The sequence below is a fragment of the Trichomycterus rosablanca genome, chromosome 6 (genome assembly GCF_030014385.1).
Source record: "Trichomycterus rosablanca isolate fTriRos1 chromosome 6, fTriRos1.hap1, whole genome shotgun sequence".
In the NCBI taxonomy this organism is placed as follows: Eukaryota; Metazoa; Chordata; class Actinopteri; order Siluriformes; family Trichomycteridae; genus Trichomycterus; species Trichomycterus rosablanca.
In genome coordinates this window covers 33,493,082-33,517,902 of record NC_085993.1, presented here as the reverse complement: position 1 = coordinate 33,517,902, position 24,821 = coordinate 33,493,082, and the positions used below count along the sequence as shown (strand labels likewise).

At 36.7% G+C, this 24,821-nt stretch overlaps 1 protein-coding gene and 1 long non-coding RNA gene across 2 annotated transcripts; both read left to right on the top strand.

The window, feature by feature from the left end:
* Positions 1–4,305: 4,305 nt before the first annotated feature.
* col5a2b (collagen, type V, alpha 2b) lies at positions 4,306–23,468 on the top strand. Its single transcript, XM_062998104.1, has 14 exons — positions 4,306–4,452; positions 18,259–18,471; positions 19,286–19,302; positions 19,413–19,445; positions 19,576–19,608; positions 19,707–19,760; positions 19,874–19,966; positions 21,183–21,260; positions 21,954–21,998; positions 22,119–22,172; positions 22,259–22,312; positions 22,807–22,860; positions 22,952–23,005; positions 23,403–23,468. The coding sequence occupies exons 1-14, from the start codon at positions 4,362–4,364 to the stop codon at positions 23,466–23,468; spliced, it is 939 nt and encodes a 312-aa protein (XP_062854174.1). The 5' UTR covers positions 4,306–4,361.
* Positions 23,469–23,716: 248 nt separating this feature from the next.
* On the top strand, positions 23,717–24,770 carry LOC134317049 (uncharacterized). Its single transcript, XR_010013167.1, has 4 exons — positions 23,717–23,770; positions 24,389–24,433; positions 24,541–24,594; positions 24,725–24,770. It is a non-coding gene; the product is annotated as an uncharacterized LOC134317049 (long non-coding RNA).
* The last annotated feature ends 51 nt before the right edge of the window (positions 24,771–24,821 follow it).

Genomic DNA, 24,821 nt, shown 5'->3' with positions numbered 1-24,821 from the left:
AGAGATATGGCATGTTCAAATTGGAGGAGATCCAGACCAACCAACGCAGTTATAAGGAAAAGCTCTAATGGCACATAATTCTCTTTATTAGTGCTCTCCTGAAGCTGTTCTGAAAATAACTACAAATAGAACCTACCCATTTTGGCTGAATGTCCTCTTTGACAGATCTCTAAGGTGGGGATGAAAGAGGGTGAGGTATGCTAACAGTCCTTCACGTAGATCATCATATGCGGTCACTGGCCCATCACTATTCATTTCCTGGTTAAGGAGTGTCCCAAATAAAGTTATCTTTAGGTGGACCACCCAAAGTTATTCCTGGATTTACTCTGTGGCTGAAATATAGGAACCATGAATGTGCACTTATTTATTAAACACTTTCCCAGTGAACATGTCCTACTTATCTGTTCATTCCATTAAAGAGGAGATTATGCTGCCAGGATAGACAGTACAATGGCAGAACATCACAACGCTTTTCTGCAAAACATTTCAATGATTTATGATAAATAATGAGATATTAATGCTCACTTACAAAGTATCATAAAATAGTAGTGACACAAAATATCCAAATGCCCTTTGCTCTCTATGAGTTATTAGTTTAAGGAGATGCATAACATTGTTAAAAGTATGTGGACATTCTAATTATTAAGTTCAGATGTGTCAGCCACAACCATTGCCATCAGGTGCATAAAACAGCGGCATAATGTTTTTTCCCACCAGCTGGGGCAATAATTGAGGATTTTAAATAATAATTGGTTTTACCAAAGATATTTCATTTTCATCAACCACTTTATCCCTGTCAGGGTCATGGTGGGTGTAGTCCCACTGGGAAATCACTAGATGCAGGGCAGGAACACCCTGGACTGGATGCCAAACCACTGGAGGGCTTTGGCCATCCCCCTCAATCATACCAAATCATCTGTGTAGATGCCTGGCTGAGATTCAGCCCGAATCTCAGTGTTGGCAGGGTAGACCTCTGTGCCTACGTGCTTAGCTAAGATATTTTTAAATTAGCTGAAAAAACCATTTTCCTTGATGTTATATAATTACTGCAAGAATTAATAACTATAATATAAAGATAATAACGTACTACTGTAAAAACATATCAAAAACATGAACTTTCATACCTGTGTGAAGTGGCCAACTGGCTAGATGTCCAGCAAGGTCATGCTCAGATGTACACATAGTTTGAGCATCATCATATATGTTTGTAACTGTCATTGTCAATTTTTATTAATAGGAAATGTAATGTAACATTGTGGTGAACATGGCTTTTATTTACAAAATACAATTAACTTGCTCAGTGAAAATATTAAAACATTGTAAATCTTTTCTTTGTGCCTTTATCAGTTAAATAAAGGTTCAAGACAATTAAGAAAACACAAATTCTTCTACCAGGAAGAGATTAACCTCACAAGTAAAACACAAGGTAAAGCCTTGCACCTGCAAGATTAAAAGATAAACCCAGTGCAAAATGCTTGACCAAGGTAGAACAATACTGTGGCTGGAATAAAAGTAAATGAATAGTGTGGCTAAAATAAGAGAAACAAACTACCAAATAAAAGACACAAAAACATCTGCACCATGGAAGGGAGAGAGCGAAAAGGAAAGGGACAGTGCAGAACTATTTGTCACAATATGACCGGCTTCTCTGCCTATGACAAAAAAAATTCAATCAATTTCAAAAAAGGATTTGCAAACCACTGCTGTCTGTTTTATGTACATTAAAAAAAAAAAAAATTCTTTATGCATTTTCTCCTCCCTTTTAGCGCGTCCAATTGCCCGATTGTGTCATACTTCCTCTCCACCAATGCCGATCCCTGCTTTGATTGAGGAGAACGGAGCTAACCCACGCCCCCTCCGACACGTGGGCAGCATGCCGTATGCATCTTATCACCGAGTGCAGTGCAACTCAGCGTTGTGTACAGAGAGACACACCTTGAGAGCACTCTTTTCTCATCTCTGTGCAGGCGCCATCAATCAGCCAGCAGAGCTCGCAGGCAGAGCTGAGGTTCGATACAATGCATTTGAGATCCCAGCTCTGGTTCCAGCGTGTGTTTTTACCGCTGCACCACCTGAGCGGCTTATGTACATTTTTATCTACTGTTCCAACTTTTCTGGAAATGGGTTTATGCTTTTCTTGCGACAACAATGTTACGAAAGGATTCCATTTTGTAATGGCCACTGCTAAGTTTCCTGAAAGCATTGTAGCACAAATATTATTAGAGTGACTATCACAGTAAACACTTGCTAAAGGTAGCCAAAGAAGCATTAGTCATTATAATTGATCTCATAAGTTTCCACTAATAACATTTTAGGATTTTTTCCTTGCTACTGTTGTCCTAGGCTTGCATTATAGGTTATGTATCTTAAGATCACGAAGAATGTAAGAATGTAATTCAAAACATTTAAGTAAAATACACTTTACTACACTTGGTTAATGTTTTTGGAAAATTTGCCCCAGAACTTTATTGCACACCCAAACAACATGAAATTAAAAACTAAAGTACAAAAAATAGGCCATAACACATGAACCAACAAAGTTTAAAAACAGGATTTCTCTTATGTGATGCATGGGCTTACTGACCCCTTAAATACCCAGAACATTACAGCTGCTTTTCTCCTTTTACTTTTTCCTTTTGCTGTTTCCCGCAGTCTGCACATGACCTGGTTTCCAGAGGCAGGGTGATATATCTACATCCTCTATCATCTTATGCACAGCTGGTTTCAGCATCCCTGGTCATAGAGACAAACATGGTGTACCATTTAAAAACCAAAACAGCCCATAATATCCCATGGAGAAATCTTTAGGAAGTGTGTATTCCTTTCCTAGACAGCTTAAAGAAATACTCCTGCATCACCTCACTGTTCACCACCTGGTGGTAAAGTTCAAATCCTGGTCCTCAAGATCTGTGTTGCTGTGAGGCACTCACTCTACATCCTACACTCTACACTTTGGAACAAACATGGCATATGGAAATAATTTCATTTGCAATTAATTTCTCTTTTGCACACATTTATTTGGATTAGCTTTAATCCCTGCTGTTTATTGGACCCTTGGAAGCGAGAGCCAATTGACAGGGGTGCAGGCTGTTTTACCACCACATGACAGGTAAAAAAATAAAAATAAATTAAAAAAATCAGGTGTGATGTGTCTGTTTTAGACAGACACTGTTTAAGCAACAAGACAAGAATTTAATGGGATGTTTTAGTGGCAAAGTAAGACTTAAACCTCATTGTGATGCAGTGGGAGGACTTTAAATAGTTAGTAAATAGTTACTCTTAATGTAAGCAATTCTGCGAAGAACAGTGGTCCAAAATTTTGACACAGCTATGCAAAAGAAAATTTTTTTTAGTTATTGTTTTGATTGCAGTTGTTGCAGAGTAAAGGGGCAAAACCAGCTCACAGAGTGCAATTATTTTTCACATGGGTGATATAGATTTTGCAAAGTGGAGTTTAGTAGGTAATTTATATGAAAAGTAAATCAAATAAATAAAAAGTAGTGTATCTAATATAATAATATTCTTTTAATTGTTTAATTTAATAATGTAATTTAATAATTTAATGTAATCATTTACAAAATAGCAAAGCTAAATTTAAATGTAAGTAAATGTAAAAGGGCGGCACAGTGGCTAAGTGGGTAGCACTGTTGCCTCACAGCAAGAAGGTCCTGTGTTCGATCCCCAGGTGGGGCGGTCTGGGTCCTTTCTGTGTGGAGTTTGCATGTTCTCCCCGTGTCCGCGAGGGTTTCCTACGGATGCTCCGGTTTCCTCCCACAGTCCAAAGACATGCAAGTGAGGTGAATTGGAGACACTAAATTGTTCATGACTGTGTTTGATATAACCTTGTAAACTGATGAACCTTGTGTAATGAGTAACTACCGTTCCTGTCATGAATGTAACCAAAAGTGTAAAACATGACGTTAAAATCCTAATAAACAAACAAACAAACAAACAAGTAAATGTAAAGCAAGCTCAGCACTTCAGCAGCTAATTCAAGGCAGATTATTTATTTATTTATTTATTTATTTATTTATTTATTTATTCCCTCTCAATATAACTTTATAACTTTAATTCAGTATATTTTATTTTACCTCAGACTGATGCTTGATGAAGGGCTGCGCCTGTGAAATGAAGGCAGGATGAAGGGCGGGGGCGCGCGGGGGAGCTAGATCACGGTGAGCGCGCGCAGGATGGAGTTGGTACTGACAGTGCTGTGGAGAAGTAAAGCCTGACAGGATTCTGCTGCTGACTGCCAGCCTGACTGCAGGGAAGCAGCGGGTATTCGTCTGTGAAGCCATACAGGAGGATTTCTATCCTCGGCTGGACCCCTTCAAGGCTTTTCGAGTGTCCCGAGGGGTACAATGGGCAGCAGTCGTTACCTCAGGACGTCCGTGTGGCTGGCGCTGACCCTGGCTCAGGTGCTGTGGGTGGCATGTAAAGCACCAAAGACGGGTGAGTGACAGCGGCATAGCTTGTTTATACAAATGTAATCTGTAATAAGCACAGTACTTCGTGTGCTGCTTGCTTACTGTTTATACACGCTTTAACGTTATTTAAATGCAAAAATTACATAAATAAATCCATATAAAACTGTAAAAGTGCCTAAGAGGTTCTCTGGATACCACTGAAAAACTATAAGGTTGCTTTTGAATGTCACTGTTGCTTACACGTCATGTTAGGTCACGATATTACGTGTTTATTTGTATATATTTATTTGTATATTTATTCAACTTTTAAACTTTATTTCACATAGGCCTGTCTTTTAACTACTACCAGTGATTTAAGCTAATGGTAATGTAATGTCTCACCTGCAATTTAAGGCTTAATTTGTTTTATGTAAGCCAGTCAATTTACCAATTGAAACAATTTTACAGGTAGTAACAAAGTTGTTTAGAGTTATACAGTCATCATCCAACAACTGTTTTAGTCTGCTTATTTAGATCTCATTATTTAAACACAAGTCACCCAGGGCAGAATGCTGTTCCATTATCACTTTACAGTAGTGAATCTACCTGTTGCACCTGAGATATTTTGTCACTAAAAGCTTCTTAAAAGTTAAGAGAGTAAGTCTGATGCCACCTGCAAACGCAGGTGTTACTGCATTGTACCCAGTAATTCTGGAGAAACCAGTACCTCTGCGACCCTGACTGGGATACAGCAGTGGTAAAACATGAAAATGAAATGAAAAAATTTATTTATTTTTTTAACCCTTTGATGCACAAGCTAAGCAAACTCCTTCTAATGCACAACATGGGTCAAAAATGACCCATATTCATCCATTCAAGAATATTTTCATATGCACATTAGTCAGTTATTCATGTATTTGCTGTCTTAGCTAATAAAAGCTATCTATACTAGAATATGTAAACAGCTAGCAAGCAAATAGTATTGGATATATTCAAGATTCAAGAGCCTAATCTTTGGTTGTCTTTCAAAAGATCAGTAAATATATTTTTGACTACAAACGCTTACAAATGTCAGTAGTTCCTGTCAAATTCCATAGTAAATACATAAGGGTCATTTTTGACCCATGTTGTGCATTAGAACGGTAGTGATACAAAAATGATTTTTATTAAAAAAGTAAAAAATATAAAACTGAAATAAGGATTTGTGATGATCAAAAACAAGTTAATTGAGGAATTCATGGAAGCTTGAATGACAAAATTAATTTATTGCAAAGATATAGAAAATAAAAACTCAGTTGGGTCACTTTTGACCCAGGTTGTGCATCAAAGGGTTAATATGGGTGTTGTGCGATAGCATGTTGGCCATTCTGTGGCCTGTCAGTGCAATCAGGATCCACGGTACTCAATCTTAAAGCAACAATCCAATTGTAAAACCAACACACCCCATCTACAAAAAAGCTCATCAACAAAATGTTTTCTTTTCACTTCCCTTTTAGCTAAAGCTTGTTATAGATGTTAATTTGTGTAAGATGTTGGTGCCAGAAATGAGAAACAATTTTCTACAAGCATGCCTTCATTGGAAAAATACACTATGTGGCCAAAAGTATTTGGACACCTGACCATGAACTTTTTTTTAAAAAAGGTATTAAAATAGAGTGACCTGTATCTAATTTTTTCAGCTACTCATCTACTCCACACTCTTCTGATACAGCGTCTTACAAAACTTTGAAGTATACCTGTGGGAACTTGTGCTCATTTTGTCAAAAGAGCTTTTGTTTGGCTGTGCACTGATGTTGCTCAAGAAAGGCTCAATTGATGTTTAAGTTAATTCCAAAGCTGTTCAGTGGGGCTGACGTCAGGGTTCTGTGCAGGCCACTGGAGTTTCTTTAAACCAAGCATTTCTTCTTGTGTTTATAGACCTTGCTTTGTGCACAGGAACAGTCATGCTGGAAAAGGAAGGGGCCATCCTATTGGTGCAAAGTTGGAGGCATAAAATGTTCTTCATTTAACTGATTTATTATACCTGCTAGCAATTGTTGTGGCTGAAACACATGAATTCAAAAAGATAGAAGGGGTCTTCCAACACTTTTGTTCATGTAGTGTAAATACTCAGTTTGTCGTGGCTCAGACTAAACAAAGAAGACAACACACTATGATCTTTATGGTTAGATCATTTTCATTTCACTGTGGCAATGTGACAAAAATGTCTAAAGCACCATCCATCAAAAGGCCCTTAGGGACACCGAAGATGTTCGTGTGTGGAATCACTTTAAAAACATTTTCTGGTGCTGCTAAATTAGGAGTTTAGTCCCAGAAGTCTAGATCATAGGCCTGTCAATGCCATCAGGAAGCACCGTTATTTTTATACACTTTACAACACTAGCTATTAAGTTACATACCAGCTAAAACAATAAATGCTATGTATTATGTGCAGGGTTTGTATGGTTATAAAAATCATGGGAAAATCATTAAATGTAACAGTGTTTTCGAGAGCCTGGAAAACAATTAAACAAAGTAAGTTTTGGAAAAGTCATGACATTTTAAGGGGTGTTAATGCTGGCTTTGATTTATATGTTAAATTACAAATATGGCTAGCTGAGCTGATAGTGTGCTGTCCATTACATTATGGCCAAAAGTGTGTAGACACTTCTAATTACAGAGTTCAGGTGTTTTAGCCACACAGTTGCTAACAGGTGTCTAAATCAATTAAAAGAAAAAAAAAATATATATATGCTTTCAATTTGGTGACAGGAGTTTGTAAAAGCCCCATTTTATTTCTAGCATTACTGCCCTCTTTGCACAAAACTAGGCCCATACCGATGGAATAAATCGTACTTTTTAAACACTTTATACGTTACACCTATCTGGTTTGTACATTCACTTTTTATACAGATTAACTTTATGGACATACAGTTACTGACTGTAGCCACTTTGTCACCCCCTTGTACCCCATTTGTCAATCAAAAGGGACCCCCATAGGACCACTAATGACCAAATAATGTTTGGTGATGGACTATTTTCAGCACCGCATGTAATGACAGGGTGGTGATCTTTGTGCTGATATCATTGTATCAGGTGTTTTAAGATTTTTAAACACTGTTTTAACATACAGTCCTCTTTATTAGGCACACATGTCCTGTTTGTATTTGTAGTAGGAGTACATTTAGAGATTACAGGGTTTTTGTTTATTTTTCACTGTGTTGATTTTCCTATAGTCTTTAATCATTGGACACTTTCTGATCACAGGACACTGTTGGCTGTATTTTTTTGGTTGGAGCACTATTCTTTTCCAAACATTGACATTAAAGTGTTTAAAGGTCCTTTCCTGTTCCAGTAAGACTGTGCCCTTTCCACAAAGCAAGGCCCATGTAGAAAGGTTTGATGATTTTGGTGTAGAGAAACTTAGGTGGCCTGCACAGAGCCCTGGCCTCAACCACACTGAACCCTTTTGAGATGAACTGGAACACTGATTAGAAGCTAAGCCTTTTAATTTAACATCAGTGTCTGACCTCACAAATGCTTCCACAGACAGTCTTTTAAACTTGATGAATTCCTTTCTAAAATCCCCAAGGTTTTGGAATAGAACATTCAATAAACTTATACTCACATGTCCACATAGTTTTGGCCATATGGCGTAAAACGGCAGCTGCAAACAGTGACGTTTTTGTGCTTGGTGGTACATTTCTCTGTATACTTTGTGTTGTTTAGAGAAGCAGTAGGTTCTAAATGAAGCCCTTGGCTTTTAGGCTAATATTTTTATTGGATATGCATCAAACTTCACATTTCCTCCAGCAGAGACACAAGGTGTGACCGTGCAGGGATGTTTGTATGGGCAAAATGCAAAATTTAACTTTACCGTAAAAAGTAGTCAGCACAGGGGAAAAACATGTTTTTTCCACTTAGACTTGGGATTAATTTGCCCGGGAAAATTTTAAAGAGAATTAATTATTTGACGAACCAGTATGAGGGGAGGCCACCATCACTCCAAGCTCTTGAGTTTGAATCTCAGCTATATAGTTATATATAAACTCAACAGTACAGCTGAGATTTGAACTCAAGAGCTTGGAGTGATGGTGGGCTAGACCATCAGATTGCTGCATAATACAGTAACACAGAAGTGATTATTAGATGAGACCAAAACTGATTAATTAACTAATTGTAAAGACAAGTCAAATTTATTTGTATAACACTTTTTACACTGTTTAGAATTTGTCTCAAAACAACACATTGCAGGTCCAAAACTCCTAATGAGCAGGCTGAGGGTGACAGTGGGAAAAAAACTCCATAAAGAAAAACCAGACTCAATATGGTACCACTCTTTTTGGGTGGCCTAGAGGATATTTGATTTAATAAACATTCGCTCCTAATTGTTAACTACTAATAGCTAATAGTTAATTAATTTATAAAAATAAAAAGGCACAGTCAAAAAATAAAATAAATAAATAAATACAAGCAGGGTGGCATAATGGCACGGTGAGCAGTGCTGTTGCCTCAGCAACAGCAGGGCCTAGGTTTGATTTTCCAGCTGGGTGGCCTGGGTCTTTTCTGTGTGGAGTTTGCATGTTTTTTTTGTGTCTGCGTGGGTTTTTCTCTGGGTGCTTCGGTTTTCTTTCACAAGTCCTAAGACCTGCAGTCAGGCCAATTGGAGCTACTAAAAACTGCCCTAAGTGTGAGTGTGTGTGTTTGTCTGTCTGTCTGTCTGCACTGTTATAGGCTGGCAACCTGTTAGGGGTATTTCCTGCAAAATCGAAAATCAATATATGGATATGGAGTTGCTCCCTTTTGCAACTATAACAGCCTGCACTCTTTAAAAAAAGGCTTGCCACAATATGTATCTGTGAAAACCCAGGTCAAACAATCACTGTAAACATTTTTGAATGACTACTGTGACACAAATTGACACTTGACAGCAGAAATCAGTGTCTGTGACTGAAGCATATTAATCATATTCAGGGTTTTACATTGAATGGGTCGTTATTTAAGTGTTGTTAGGAAGATAATACTAAAGGAATTTGCTAAATACTGTCTAACAGATAAAGTGGTAGTAATGCTTGCGCTCTGATGGACTTAAATGGACCTTTTTAGTCTGAATTTTCAGTATACCATGAATTTATCAAGTTATGTCAGCTGTCCATACTGCACCATCCATATTGTAAAATTTGGTGATGGTGGCAATATGAAATGGGAATACCTTTTAGCATCAGAAACTGGTAGTTTGGTCATCATTAATTTCTAAATGGATTACAGTAGAGAGTGATTTTGAATTGCTTATCTGAATGATTCAACTGTAAAGGATGTCAAAGCAACACTGAAGTAAACACTTTATAACTAAGGAAATTGGAAACTTGTTAAAAATATAATAGTCAACAGAACATTCTTTAAATCATTTTTATGTTTAACCATCTCTTCATCTTGGTCCCTTAACACAGTGGGGGTCTGGTTTCCCAAGAATCACTGGGCGCAAGGCAGCAACACACAATGCTGGTGATTTGAACCCTGGATTCCAGCAATAGTGGGCTAGTGTTAGTAATTTACTGCTGCACCACCCGGACGCCCTGTGAATGAACATTTATGTCAAAATAGTATTTGACCAAAATACCACTGAATGACAAGAAGACAAGTAAACACTCAGATGGTTGGTAAAACGTTTTTTGTTAGTTTTTTAGGATTTTACTGTAAATCCATGTGTTTTAGACATATACCATCTATAATTATCCTTGTAAAATGGTCTTGAGCTTTGTAAAGGTACTGCATATGTAAAACCTATTATTATTATTACCTTCACACACAACCACACAGCACATTAGCCGCACTGACCCTGCTGATCCTAGATTTAATATTACACCTTAGAAACAGGAATGTTTTTATTTTCATGGACCATTAAGATTTAAATTGTTTTATGAAGCTGAGCCGTGCAAAAGGACTGCCAAGCCTGACTTTAGCTTAGTCAAATGTTTATATGCAGAGACACTTTTAAAACTGTTTAGTGCTTCCAGAACTGGCCCTTGGGAAAGTGGGTTTTGAGTTGTGCCAGCCTGTAGCTATTTAAGTTTGAGGAATGAGAGGTTTATCTAGGGCCTGTGTTTACTGATGCCAGGTTTTCCTATGTTGTTAATTTTGGGTCAGGCTACAGCTCAAGTAGAGATGTTTAGGCACACCCATACAGTCAGTGTGCTGTGTGGGGTTAAACAAGTATGTGTATGATCATATGGACTGCTTCCTCAAAAGGAAGTCATTATAAGGTACAGTTACACTTATGTGTATTATTACACCACTGCATTGACTTTTAGGTTAAAGAAGGAAACAAATAACTTTAAATAAAAACTTTGAGATGCCTGATATTTTGTAACTTACTAGACTGATCTGTCAAATTGAATGTTAAGCTTTAAGCAAATTTAAAACTGTCCATAAAGTCTGTTGCCTTACATTTTTCAAATCAATCCAATGCATTTGGGAATTTAAATGTTCAGGGCTTGTGGGTCTGTAGAACCCTAAGTGGGAAAATCTATAAAAAATTGTATACAATGTTTGCAAAATTAATTAGTTTCTTTATTTGTATTATGTTGTATTCATACGGAGTTAAATTTAAAATCTATATTAAAATTGTGATATACTACAAAAATAGTAAACACTAATAAACAAATAAAGGGTATATTTTCATGAAACAGAAAAGAACAAACAATAAAAATGTATGTGACTGGACTGTCACATGCATGTTAATGCTGTAATAGCCTGACCAGATTAACAACACATTCCTGGTAGCCGATATTCCAGACCTGGGACCTGCAAAAAAATATTTTAGGGGATGACTTGAAAACAATAGTCCAAACTGCCTAAGCTATTAAGTTTCAACGTTACACTACTTAGTTTGATTTTTGATTAGTACGTCTTCTGAGAAGACAAGTAAGAACAGTGTTATTGTATAAAAAATATTTGGCTTCATTAATTAGAATAACCACTTTATATTTTAGTTTCTTAGTTTGCTAGGAGTGTGACCTGGGAAGAAAATTAACCTTTCATTTGGCTAGTAATGCAATATAATATCTAAAAAACTAAGGCGTTCCCTTCTTCTATAAAAAAAATGGGTCATGTTATAATTATTAGCTATTTTGGTTATAATTGATATAACCCAATTTTACTGGGTGAGTAATGGGTGAATGGAAAATATACTTGGGATGGTTGTACAAGTATAACATTTGTGGGAAAAACAGGTTGAATGGCTAAAAAATCTGTATGATATGAAATTTGTGTATTGTCTACACATCTATGGTCATCTGGTTTTAGATCACGTTTATTACTAAGCATTGTTAAGTCTGTTATTTTCTGGATTTCTGCTTCCTGTGAAATTATCTTAACAAGCTTAAAGAATGATATGCGGATTTCCTTCAGTAATCAAGACTAATAGAAAGCTGCCAGGAACCACATGTGGCAACCTTTAAATCTTTAATGGAGGTCAGGAAACAAAATGACAAGACAATTTGCTCTACAAACTTTTAAAAGTTACATTTTGTATTTACTGTATATCACAGAATGCATACTGCAGAGTATGGGAGACTCTGGGTGTGTCTATTTTAAAGACAGGAATAAAAGCAGCGTGCAGGCTGAACTTCAGCAGAACGTGTAATAGAGGGTTTTGCGGTTTCCCTAAAATAACGCCTGTGCTCTCCCACTAAATTGGTACTTGCAGTTTTACTTTTTTAGGCATTGGAAATATACGTTTTATACATATTTCAGGCTGAGTGAAGCAGGTGCCTGGGACTGAGCTGCAGAATTCGTAGATTTTTATTTGTTATATATATTTTTAAATATTTTATACTCTGGTTCGTGCACTTGGAGCACTCATAATCAAGGGATCCACATAGCATTATTTTAAATTCTTTTCCAACAACATTTTCAGTTTTAGATCAAATCAGTCATACACACATTTTTACTTATAGGGAAAATTACCTGCTAGCTGTTGGCCTGCTATCTATTTGTAATTTCTATTATAGAATACAGTGGAATCCTGACTTATGAATTTAATTGGTTCTGAAGGGCTGTTCTTAAGTCAAAATGTTTGTTAGTTAAACCTATTTTTCCCATAAGAAATAATGTAAACAGAATTAATCCGTGCCAGACCTCCCAAACCACTCCCTTACCTAACCTCTCTAATGTCTTAAAAGGTCTTTTTTGTTATAAATACAAGTATATTTTCCCTTAATCTTAAATTGTAGAATAGACATTACTGTAATAAACAATAATAAACAACAACAACACAGTAGTACTGTACTGTACATAAAACACACACCACATTTCAGTACAGTACGTGTGCTGTACTATACACCATAATACATTTAATTCTTTTTTTGTAAAATGTATCTACCAGAAACACCAATAACATAATCTAATAATATTTCTCTATTATTTCCTTATTTAGTATTCTATTTTGTAGGTGTAATTGCACGAAAGAAAGAATACTTTACTGAGCCGAATTCCTTCTTCTCTCTCACTCACTGTCCCCTCTGTCTGATACACAGTGACAGGTACTGGCAGGAGTAATTATACAACAACAAATGTAATAGATTTGTTCATTTTCTCACCACTGCACTTCCTCTGCACATTCTTTGGGGACATTTTAATATTGAATTTTACAAAATATAAAGAAAACACCGGAAAAACACCGTCCGCTGTCCGAATGTTTGCGGTAGGAGTGAACTTGTTCGTGACGTCACGTGTTTTGTTGAAAAAGTTTAAAGTTGAAAAAGATTGTTCGTAACCCGAAATGTTCGTATTGTAAACCGTTCGTAACTCAAGGGTCTTCTGTATTTGTTTGTTCTACAAGTATCTATGGTATATAGCTAAAAGTATGCATATACCTAACCTCCAGTTGTTTGGACATTCAAATCTAAAACCCCACCCTTTTGCAGCTATAACAGCCTTCACTTCTTTGAAAAGGTTTTCCCTTAAAGGTTTTTTTTGGAGTGTGTCTGTAAACATTTGTGCACATTCAGTCAAAATGGGGATTAGAAATATTGTAAAAAGCAACTCATAGCTTTCATTTCTATTTTGATCGCGGTATAAGACAGTATTTGCAATCTGCCCAGTCATAAAGGACAGTTGTACTGTATAGAATATACATAATTTTATTCTACATAGTTTTAGACAATTATTGACTGACTAATAGTAAATGCATGCAATTTTCTTTTTATGTGAGATCTTTACTGTTTTTTTAAAGCAGCAGTAAATGAAGCACCATGACTGTATTATTATGCACAACATCACAACCACAGTCATAAACTAGCATGACAGATGCTAAAAATAGTCTCTACAAAATAATATGTCCAAAATCTGTCATTATCTTCAGTACATGATTCAGCTTCCATAGCAGGAATTCAACACCAAAGGTGCTTTACAATGAAAGTGAAATCCTTCATGAGGATCCTCCATGCCTTTGATACCGCTATAATCACACAAATTTTCTTTCTGATCTATAGTCTGAGCCTCCTGGAGAGTCAGACTAAGTTATTACTGCCTGGCTTTAAGCCACAAATTCACAGACAAGCATAGCTACCAGTTTAAAGAAGACACAGAGAATGCAAGGCTATCATCTTCTGTGTGGGTTTTTGTAAAAATGAAACCATGAATTATACACTTCTTGCTTTAGGATTTTTGTGGTAGAGTGCTTTAATTGCTGTCTGTGAATAAAACGCTAGACACACTTTTGGATGTACATTTCTGCTAGCGAGTGTTTTACAATTATAAGATTAAGATTAACTTTATTTTTTTCAGCCCTTCTTTAAGAAAAGTGTTGATTTTAAAAATAAACATCTTGCTTTAATTATCTAATTAATTGAAAAGTGTCTAAAAAAAAATAAAAAATTCAAAAACTCCTTAATACAAACCCAATTTCAGGAAAAGTTTGGACATATTGCAAAATACAATAAAAATCAGTAATTTATTCATTTTCTTAAAGCTTTTTCTTAAAGCATATTTATATGACAAAATATTTTCAATGATTTTACTGACCAGCTTAATTATATTTTCTAAATATGAACTAATTTTCAATTTGATACCTGCAACAAATCCAAAACTGTTGGGATAGAGCCAGTCTGTGGTTGCCGTTGTCTGATTATCCTCTTTGTGATGCACTATATATGTTTAACAGCAGACAGATCAGTAATACCGGCAGGACAGGCAAGCGCACATGCAATTTGTGTCTACAAAGCCATACTATTGTAGCATGCTGTTGAATAAGGCCTGGCTGCCTTGCTGACATAATTATGGACTTCCCAGCAAAATACTTAAGCTTGATGGCAGCATGTGTCTATCTAAAATCCCAATATACGCCTTATGTAAATCACCTACGCTGTAGGCACAGATGCACCTCCATATCATGACAGATGTTGGCTTTTGCACCTTTCCTTAACCAAAGTCTGGATGATCCTTTTTATCTTTGGCACAGAGAATTTTACGTCCATTTTTTCTGGAAACCAGCTGAAACTTGGACTTATCTGACCACAGTACTTGTTCCCACTGTCTAAGATGAGCTTGCGTCTAGACAACTCAGCGGTCTCTGTATGAAATTGATAAATGGCTTCCTCTGTGTAACAGAAATTCAGGTTGCGTTTCTTGATGCAGCAGTGGACTCAAATCATGATGGTTTTTCATGTAGTGCTGTCTGGCTCATAAGTCACATACATTTTTGGTCTTGCCCTACATAGACCGAGATTTCTCTGGCTTCCTGAAATCTTTTTACAATTTTATGTGTGGTAGATGGTTAAAGACCCAAATAATTTACAAACTTTGCATTGAGCAATGTTTTTCTTAAACTGATTTTCACAGTAGTGAGCTAAGACCCATCTTTGCTTAAAGTTGCCACCCTTTATACTCAATTATTATACCCTCACCTGTTACCAATTCACCTACTTACTGTAATAAGTGAACTGAAATGGGTAGCCAACACATCATCCCCCCCTCCCCTTCCTTGCTTCCCACTTGCTCTGGCTGAGAAGGGTTTAGAGAATCACATACAACATCTCACACATGCGTAGTGGCCAAACACATCTTTTTACCTGTTTTAGAGAGAGCTGAATTGCTTTTTAGAGACACGCTAAGCACATGTAAGCACTTTGATCAGAGGCCACAGTTGTATTGCAGCAAAGAGTTTTTGATTTTTTCCTTCTCAAACATAGACTTCAGCATTGGTGGGCTAGCACAAATCCTTGTTTTTATTGCATTTTACAAAATTCCCCAATTTTGATTGCCCCCAAGTTACCAAAAATCACGCTTATAAATATTTGACACTTAAGTGTAAACATAAAAAACAGTTAATTGAACTACTGCCAACACATTTTTAATTTACTGGATATAATGTAACAATGTAAAGTCAGGATGGGTCATTATGAAATATCCTGTTTACAGTGGGGTGGGGTGGCTTCAGTTTTGACTGCAGTAGCGGAACTTAAAGTTTTGTGAATTGTGGGTGCTCAGTAAAGTGAGAATGGTGTGATTTTAAAAGAACCTTTGCTGTTTGGACATTGTGACTTAAATCATGACAGAGTTACTCATATGAATGATCTGTTGTCAGACATTGGCACTAACTTGAGTTTAACAAAACTAACTATTTGTTTTAGCCTTACAGACCACTAAAGGTTGTGTGTTAAAATTCCAGTACCACCAAGCTGTCACTGCTGAGTCCATGAAGAAAGCTTTTACCTGTACTTCACTTTGGATTAAAGCATATACCAAATAATTAAATGTAAATATTAGCATAAAGTAAAATTTTACTGTGATAATGGAATTGGTCAGTGTTACTCATTATACACCAATCAGGTATAACATTATGACCACCTCTTTGTTTCTACACTCACTGTCCATTTTATCAGCTTCACTTACCATATAGAAGCACTTTGTAGTTCTACAGTTACTGATTGTAGTCCATCTGTTTCTCTACATATATTTTTTAGCCTGCTTTCACCCTGTTTTCTCAATGCTCAGGACTCTCACAGGATCACTACAGAGCAGGTATTATTTGGGTGGTGGGTCATTCTCAGCACTGCAGTGAAACTGACATGGTGGTGGTGTGTTAGTGTGTGTTGTGCTGGTATGAGTGGATCAGACACAGCAGCACTGATGAAGTTTTTAAACACCTCACTGTCACTGCTGGACTGAGAATAGTCCACCAACCAAGATATCCAGCCAACAGCGCCCTGTGGGAAGCGTCCTGTGACCACTGATGAAGGTCTAGAAGATGACCAACTCAAACAGCAGCAATAGATGAGCATCTCTGGCTTTACATCTACAAGGTGGACCAACTAGGTAGGAGTGTCTAATAGGGTGGATAGTGAGTGGAAACGGTATTTAAAAACTCCAGCAGCGCTGCTGTGTCTAATCCACTCACACCAGCACAACACACACTAACACACCACCACCATGTCAGTGTCACTGCAGTGCTGAGAATGATCCACCACCCAAATAATACGTGCTCTGTGGTGGTCCTGTGGGGGTCCTGACCATTGAAGAACAGGGTCAAAGTGGACTAAAAAGGTATGAGGAGAAATAGATGGTCTACAGTCAGTAATTGTAGAACTACAAAGTGCTTTTGTATAGTAAGTGAAGCTGATAAAATGGACTGTGTGTTTAGAAACCAGAAGGTGGTTTTAATATTATGGCTGATCGGTGTAACAGCATTATTTACATTTGTTTGCTGTTAATACATTTAAATTAATTTATCATAGGCACCTACACTAGAGTCGCAGTGTATGTGGCGCCACCTAGAGACAAGGCAAAACTGCACACACTTACCCATTTACTTACACATACAGTACATAATTCTATACCCTGATTATAGACCAGAATCTTCAAGCCACAATATTGCCTGCATTGGACCCAACCTAAACTTTAATGTGGTTCTCTGTATGGTGTGCAGTGCTGAATGGCCCCACTCTCAGTGCCAGTGTGGCTGACACATCTGCTGCAGACCATAATTACAGGGTGGGGTAGATGATTTGGCCTTGGTTTTATTGGTGGAAGGATAATCAACATTAAAATCTTGATTAGCCTGCTTAGCTCAATCTATGACTTAGACAGGTAGATTTTGACCAGCCTTCTGTATTATTTTAACTTCAGCTACACAGAGATACTATATATAGAGACCAAGAGAAATGGGATATATCCTCTACAGACACAGCTAAATGTACCACAATCTTCAGTGTCACCACTAAGTAGAGCTGAAGCTGTAAAATATCTGTTAGAGGTCAGCCATCAGGGTTTTTGATTCTTTTCTGCCCTCTTCTGGTTTGTCAGTGGTGTCACATTTGGAGTTGAACCCAAAAAGCACGTTTGTTAGTAAGCTCATTTATGAATTTATTACCACATAAAATGCAACTAATTGTGTAATTTTCTGTTGACTTTAGTGTGCTCTCATAAAATAAGATTGATAGTGATAATAATAATTGTTTATATTATTTTAGCTTAAATTGTCAGTTTTACCCAATCCTGATCAAACTACATTGACAGTTATTTATATATAAATATAATGATTTACATTTTCACATTGCTCCACAGAAGCCCTGCTCACACTAACCCTATTTATATGGTCACAAATAAGAAATGAGGTGCTAAATGACTATTCATTCAGCCACAAAAAGGAGAGTTGTGAATCTACACTAAGTGTTTATTAAAGTTTCTTTATAGTTTGATTTGTTTCAAATAAAATGAAACTATGATTAGGCTATTAGGGAGTTATTTAAAACAGTAGGAAATAACTCACTGAAGTAAAAAAAAAAAACCCTCACATTTAATATTAAATGGAGTGGACAGATTTTGGTCCCACATCTAACTGCACTTTTTTATTCCTGCTTTCTAAATCCAGTAACCCAAAAGAGCTGTAAAGACGGAGGTGTGACGTACAAACATAACGCCATCTGGAAGCCAGATCCATGCAGGCTGTGTGTTTGTGACAAAGGCAACATTGTGTGTGAAGAGATTCGCTGTGAGAAACTGAAGGGCTGCGAGAAGGTCACAGTACCAGAAGGAGAGTGCTGCCCTGTGTGCGAAAGATTTGCCAGTGCTCGTGGACGAGTCGGTGAGCGATACTCAAAATGTCCTTTAGAGGGCCCTCATGAGTTTAGTTAGGACGGTATAGCGGTGCTAGACAAGCTCATTATTGTTCCACTGGTATATGAAGTAAAATCAACAATTTCATTCACTTAAACGTATTTTCTAGGGATATGTTTTTGCCATCTGCTTTAAGAATACACAGTTTACTAATCTGTAATATGACGGTACACTAACTATTGTAACATTGTAACTTATTATCATATTATTAAACCAATTTAACTTTAACCACTCAGGTGCTGCAGCGGTAAAACACGCTAGTGCACCAGAGCTGGGATTTTGAATACATCGTATCGAATCTCAGCTCTGGGCTGGACAGCCACATGAACAATGATTGGCTGTTGTTCACAGGGTGGGTAAGCCGGACCAGGGTTCCTCATAACTGGTGCAATTATGACCTCTGCTGGCTGATTTATGGAGCCTGCGCAGAGTTGGGGAATAATGCTGATCAGGGTGTGGCTCTCCGTGCACAAGGCTGATCCGCATATAAACTCGTGTGTCAGTTGCGAAGCTCCACAGTCAGCAGTGGAGGGTTGTATCGGTAGAGGTGAAGCGTCACGCAAACAGGGTAATTGGATATGACCAGATTAGGGGAGAAAATGGGGGGGGGGGGGAATTTGAAAAAAAAAAAGCATCATAACAAATTATTGTACCATTATAAGGTGTTGTAATTGCATCTTAATCCAGTATTATTCCTAAAAACTGTAAATGTAAATTTTAGATTTTATACTATTTTGTAACGTTATTTTAAACTATGCTAAATTTTGTTTTGTTTCTTTCAGAGGTAATGTCTCTCAGGGTATGTGAAAACACTATACGTCATATTCCTTAATGAGTAACATTTTAATTTTACAATTACTTGCTTTTTCTAATGCATTTTTACTCATTTACTCATTTTTCAATTTTAAGGGACCAAAAGGAGAGCCTGGTGATATTCCTACTGTAAGTATCTAGAAAATTCTAATTTAAGTGGGATCAATATGCATTAAGTCAGGTTATAGCATGGATCTAACCTTTTCACTTATCTCCAACTCACCACTCATTTTAGAATTGTGTGTGTTTTTTTCCCCAGGTTGTTGGACTACCTGGACGACCTGGAGCAATGGTCTTTTTATTTATTTATTTATTTATTTTTTTGACACAAAAATACAGACACAGAAATTTGCTTGATTGGTTTTGGTGTTTATGTGTTGTGTGAAATAGGGCAACCCAGGTAAAGACGGTCCGCCAGGACATCGTGGCTTTAAAGGGAGAAAGGTATGTTGTATGCTGGAATCATCTGATGACTTTTAATTAGATGTAGTTTTCCAGCTCTATATTGTTGTTAAATTTTGGTGAAATCTTACACTGACACCTTTTTACCTATTAAGGGTGATTCAGGTCCACCTGGTTTTGATGGTACACCAGGTGTACCAGGAATACCAGGTCGGCCAGGTCCAGCAGGGCAGTCTGCATTACCAGGGGTGAGTGTTTTGCTTCTATTTGATTTATGTTCTATGTTGGTAAGGTTGTATATAAATAGAAGCCTTAACAGCTCTACAAATAGACATAGAAACTGACTTTCTAAAATAATTGTAAACAAAATGTATTATGGTTTTCTCATGAGTTAAAAAAGTGTACATTTAATCTTCTTTATAGTGTTGTTTGAATAAATAAAAAAACAAATGAAGCACCCAATCTTGTTGCAATGCTTTTCTCATATTAACTATGCCCAAACTACCTGGCTAGTTAAATACCAATATGGACCAGATATTTAGCAGGGAAAACAATTATTAAAGCAAAGCTGCAACATAAAGTGGGTTACACCCACTTTTAGTGATCATAATTGGTGATTTAAGTTTAAAATATTCCCTATATGGCACAAAGTATGTGTTCAAATCTCCTAATTATTAAGTCCAGATGTTACCCTTGTTATAGTTATACCCATTGCTAACCAATCAACTACATATAAAAAATATGCTTTTAACTTAATGGCAACAGTTTGGGAAAGGTTTATTTCCTGTTTAAGCATTACTGTGCCCCTGTGCACAAAGTGAGGTCCATTAAGACTTGGTTTGTCAATTCCCAAATAAATAACAACATATACAAGTTGTCATCTGCTTTTTGTTTATGATTTAGGGAATCCCATTTTGCCACATTGAGGTTTGTGCCCAGTGTTTTGGGTAGCCTCAGGACCCAACAAAATCCTGATCAACATGAATGATGTTTATTAGGTACACACATTTTAGTGCACATGGACTTATCATTGTGTTTTATGTCAACAAGAAATAAGGGCATACGCCTTACATATTGTGTTGCAGTGATGTATACTAAACATTTTTACCAATATTTATCATTGTTAACTCAAACTTAACATAATGTCATGCTATAAATAATAAAGATAATAATTACCCATCAAAGAAGAACAGACTTTCAAATGGCCTTTAAACTTAAGCAAATAGCAGAGCTGTTGCCTGGTAAATATGGTGCGTGCTTATTAATCTATTTTTATTATGTATTGACCACTTTGTAGTTGATAATGCATGCATAACTCCACTCTGAAAATATTAGCTCTATATTAGTTATACACTTAAGGTTAGAAATGGGATTTTTTCGTGGGCTTTATTAAAAAAAAAAAATCCTTTGGATACTATAGTGTATACACTTCATTTTAATGGTTGTAATATATGTTTTATACAGAGTCAGTTTACCTCTCAGATGGCCTCAGGATTCCATGACGGCAAGGCAGGAGTGGCAGGAATGGTCTCTGGATCACCTGTAAGACCAATTTAAATATTACAGATAAAGAATTTTGTACCACAGATGTAACACTATTTTATTATTAATTAATTCATTGTCTTTTTTACCACCACTTTATCCTGGTCAACGTCTCATTTATTGGGTAAAATGTAGGGAACACCCCAGGCAAGTCACCAGTCTATCACAGGGCAGACATATACACACACACACACACACACACACACTCATGCACTGTTTTTCTGTATTTTTCACACACACACCCCTCTGACACGTGTGTAGTAGCCAAACGCTTGTTTTTACCTGCCCAAGATGGGTTCAGACAGAGAGCATTTCATGTACAGAGATATAGGCACTGCTCTTCATTATTCAGATATATTATTATATCTGTTCAGATGCCCCAACCACCCAGCAGAGGCCGCAATTGCAGCAGTAATAAGGAATCCCTTTGGCACTCCCACTCAGACATAGCGAGTCATGTATATGTAGGTGGCCAGCAAGCCAAAATAGTGCTAGAGAGATAGAACTCGGGGTGGGCTAACGCATTAGACCATCAGCCAGTATCTCGCCAGCACTGTAATAAAATTAATCCTTTTTATTGTGTTCAGAAAAATTATAACAAAATTTCGAACTTAGTTTTTGGTTATTTATTGTTATTGTTGATAATATATGCAAAAAATCCACTTTTGATTTCCCCCTATTATGCTGAATCAGGGTGAAGCAGGACCAAGAGGACATCAAGGTCCAGCAGGTCCACCTGTAAGTCTGAACTATTAATAGCTGACATCTTTTATACCTATATATCTCCCCTTCTCATTAGTACATATTATAACCAGAACAGACACTTTATAATGCAACTGTGCTTTTTGTGTCCAACAGGGCCCGACTGGAGCACAGGGCAGCCCTGGAGAACCAGGCGATCCTGGACCCATGGTAAAAGGATACTTACATTGTATTAAGTAACTGCAATATCACTAAATTAATACAGGTAAACACTGTAAATTATTATTATTTTTAAGGGTACACATGGACCAAGGGGTCCAGAGGGTCCACTTGGAAAACCTGGCCTAGATGTAAGTATGCCAAAAAGTTTTCACACCTAACATTATCCCTAATTTTATGATTATGATCATGTGCATTTTCAACCACAAGTTGTCAACTTGTTTAAACACTCATAGAGCCCCCACTTGTAGAGCCCCCATCAGATGTTATTTAAGTCATGGACTTTCAGCATTGCAATGACACTGTCATGATAATGACTTGGTGTGTTATAGTTGTATAAACAGTCTAGTCATTAACTGTACACCTAGAACAAGGGCTAACAGGGTATTTATTCCCCATAAAGACACCAGTGAGTGTAAACAGTATTTAAAAATCCCAGCAACTGCAGGGATATTAATAATTCACCACCCAAACATTATTAATATCCTGTTTTGTGAATGTCCATGGTGGAAAAGGTATACAAAGAATTGACACATTCACAAACACAGCAACAGGTGGGGTAAAATGGGGTGAAGCACAGTGTAGCTTTATTTTCCTCTTGACATGTTTCTTCTCTCTGTGTCAGGGTGAACCTGGTGAGTCAGGAAAAAAAGGAGAAGATGGATTACCAGGGTCTCAGGTAAATCAGTCTCTTAATTTCACATTATTCTAATAATAAAGTTCAATGCATTATGGATGTGTAAATGTTCTAAATGACGTATATTTTTAAGGGGTCCAGAGGATTTCCAGGTTTACCAGGTTTTCCAGGACTTAAAGGCCACTGGGTGAGCTTGAGCTGCATATTGACAAAAGTTTTAAACAAATAAATTAAATGCTTAAATTACATAATTTACTTAATTAAAATATAAATGTTGTATTTGCTGCTCTTTGTTAGTATTCTATCATTTATTTGGCTTTATCAGTTAAGTAGGGATTGGCACAGACCATTTAGCAATTTTCTTTAAAGAATTCCCAAATAACATTCATAAGCATTACAAAACAAATATATGATAGAACGCTGCACTGTGAAATATACTGTATACATGAAAACATAATTAATTATTTAAGAATTTATTGATCGAAATGAACTCATTGAATTGATTATTGAATTGATAAGAAAGTAAAAAGATAAAAAAATTAATATGAAAAATTAATATGGCTTTTAATTTCAGGGACATTTAGGTGCACAGGGATCAAGAGGAGAGCCAGGTGCTGTTGGATCAAAGGTCAGATATATTACAGGTGTAATGCCTACTGTATTTTCAGCAATACAATGCTGTTACATTACACACTTTATACTTTATATTTAGGTGCTGTGTGTGTTAATAGAAACCTGTTTTATATTAGGGAGCATCAGGTGCCCAAGGCTCAATAGGACTTGTCGGTCCAATGGTATGTAAAATAATGCAATTATAATAATATAATTATGCAAAAAGTTATCACACAAATTGACTTTAATCTGAAGTGTTACTAACATGCCAATTTGGACTTTTTAGGGTCCTCCTGGATTGCCTGGAGATAGGGGTCGGATTGGCTCTAGTGGACCTGCAGTAAGATGATATTAATAAACATTTTAAAAAACCTTTTTTAGCAACTTTTGTGTTGTTTTAATTAGACTTGGTTTTCATAAAGCTTTTAAGTAAACTGTTTACCTTATTGGTAGGAAATCACAAATTTACAAGCTGGCAACTAATTGATAGGAAATTTTAATTGGCCCTGCTTTGTGGGTTGGAATATTTTTTCCTGTCAATCATTGTAAGACTTGCCATGTTCCTGAGTGGTGCAAAATTATTGGTTTGAATCTCGTTAATACTAACCATAACCAAGATTACTGACAATGGCCTTTCTCATTGGCTTAAAAAGATGTTGTGCATCTTCCACCTATCCTATCTAGCAGTCTGAGCTTGTACAGAATAGATCATGTATTACTACATATTCAGTTGCACTATGATGTTGCATGAACGCTAGCCCATACAGTCCATTCAGATTGGTTGGTATTATGGAAGCTGGTGGGTAAAACTTACCAATTATAGGCATCATGAGCTGGGCTTGGAATTTGTTAATACTAAATAAGGAGAGTATTGGCATAAAAAACTAACCGAAAGCTAAAGCGCATTATTATACTGTTATTACATATGAAGAGTAAATGTATTATTCTGTTCCTGTAGGGAAAACGTGGTATGGCAGGAAATCCTGGAAAGACAGGTCCAATTGTAAGTAATTTCTTTTATACTTTACATATGAAAATCACAGACTGGCATTAAAATAATTCTGAAAAAGTTGTTATTTTTGATGTTAATAATGTTTTATTTTTTTACAGGGCCCCATTGGAATCCCTGGAGCACACGGATTTCCTGGCAGTCCTGGCATGAAGGTTAGCATGACTAGTTTAAATTTTTTTTTTTTTTTTTATCAACTCTAGTAAATTTCACTTAATCATAGAATCATAGGTTATAGAATAATTGAAATGAATATGTGTAATTGTAATTACTTTTATTCTGTAGGGTGAGGCAGGACCTACAGGTCCTCGAGGTGCAAGTGGGGCACAGGGATCAAGAGGGGACTCAGGACGTCCTGGGTTTCAGGGATCTCAAGGAAAAC

Excerpts from the sequence above, each read along its gene's own strand:
- col5a2b (XM_062998104.1), top strand. The coding sequence starts at position 4,362 with ATGGGCAGCAGTCGTTACCTCAGGACGTCCGTGTGGCTGGCGCTGACC. Across the intron at positions 21,261-21,953 it reads GAATGGTCTCTGGATCACCT|GGTGAAGCAGGACCAAGAGG; the intron begins GTAAGACCAATT and ends ATGCTGAATCAG. Across the intron at positions 22,313-22,806 it reads TTGGAAAACCTGGCCTAGAT|GGTGAACCTGGTGAGTCAGG; the intron begins GTAAGTATGCCA and ends TCTCTGTGTCAG.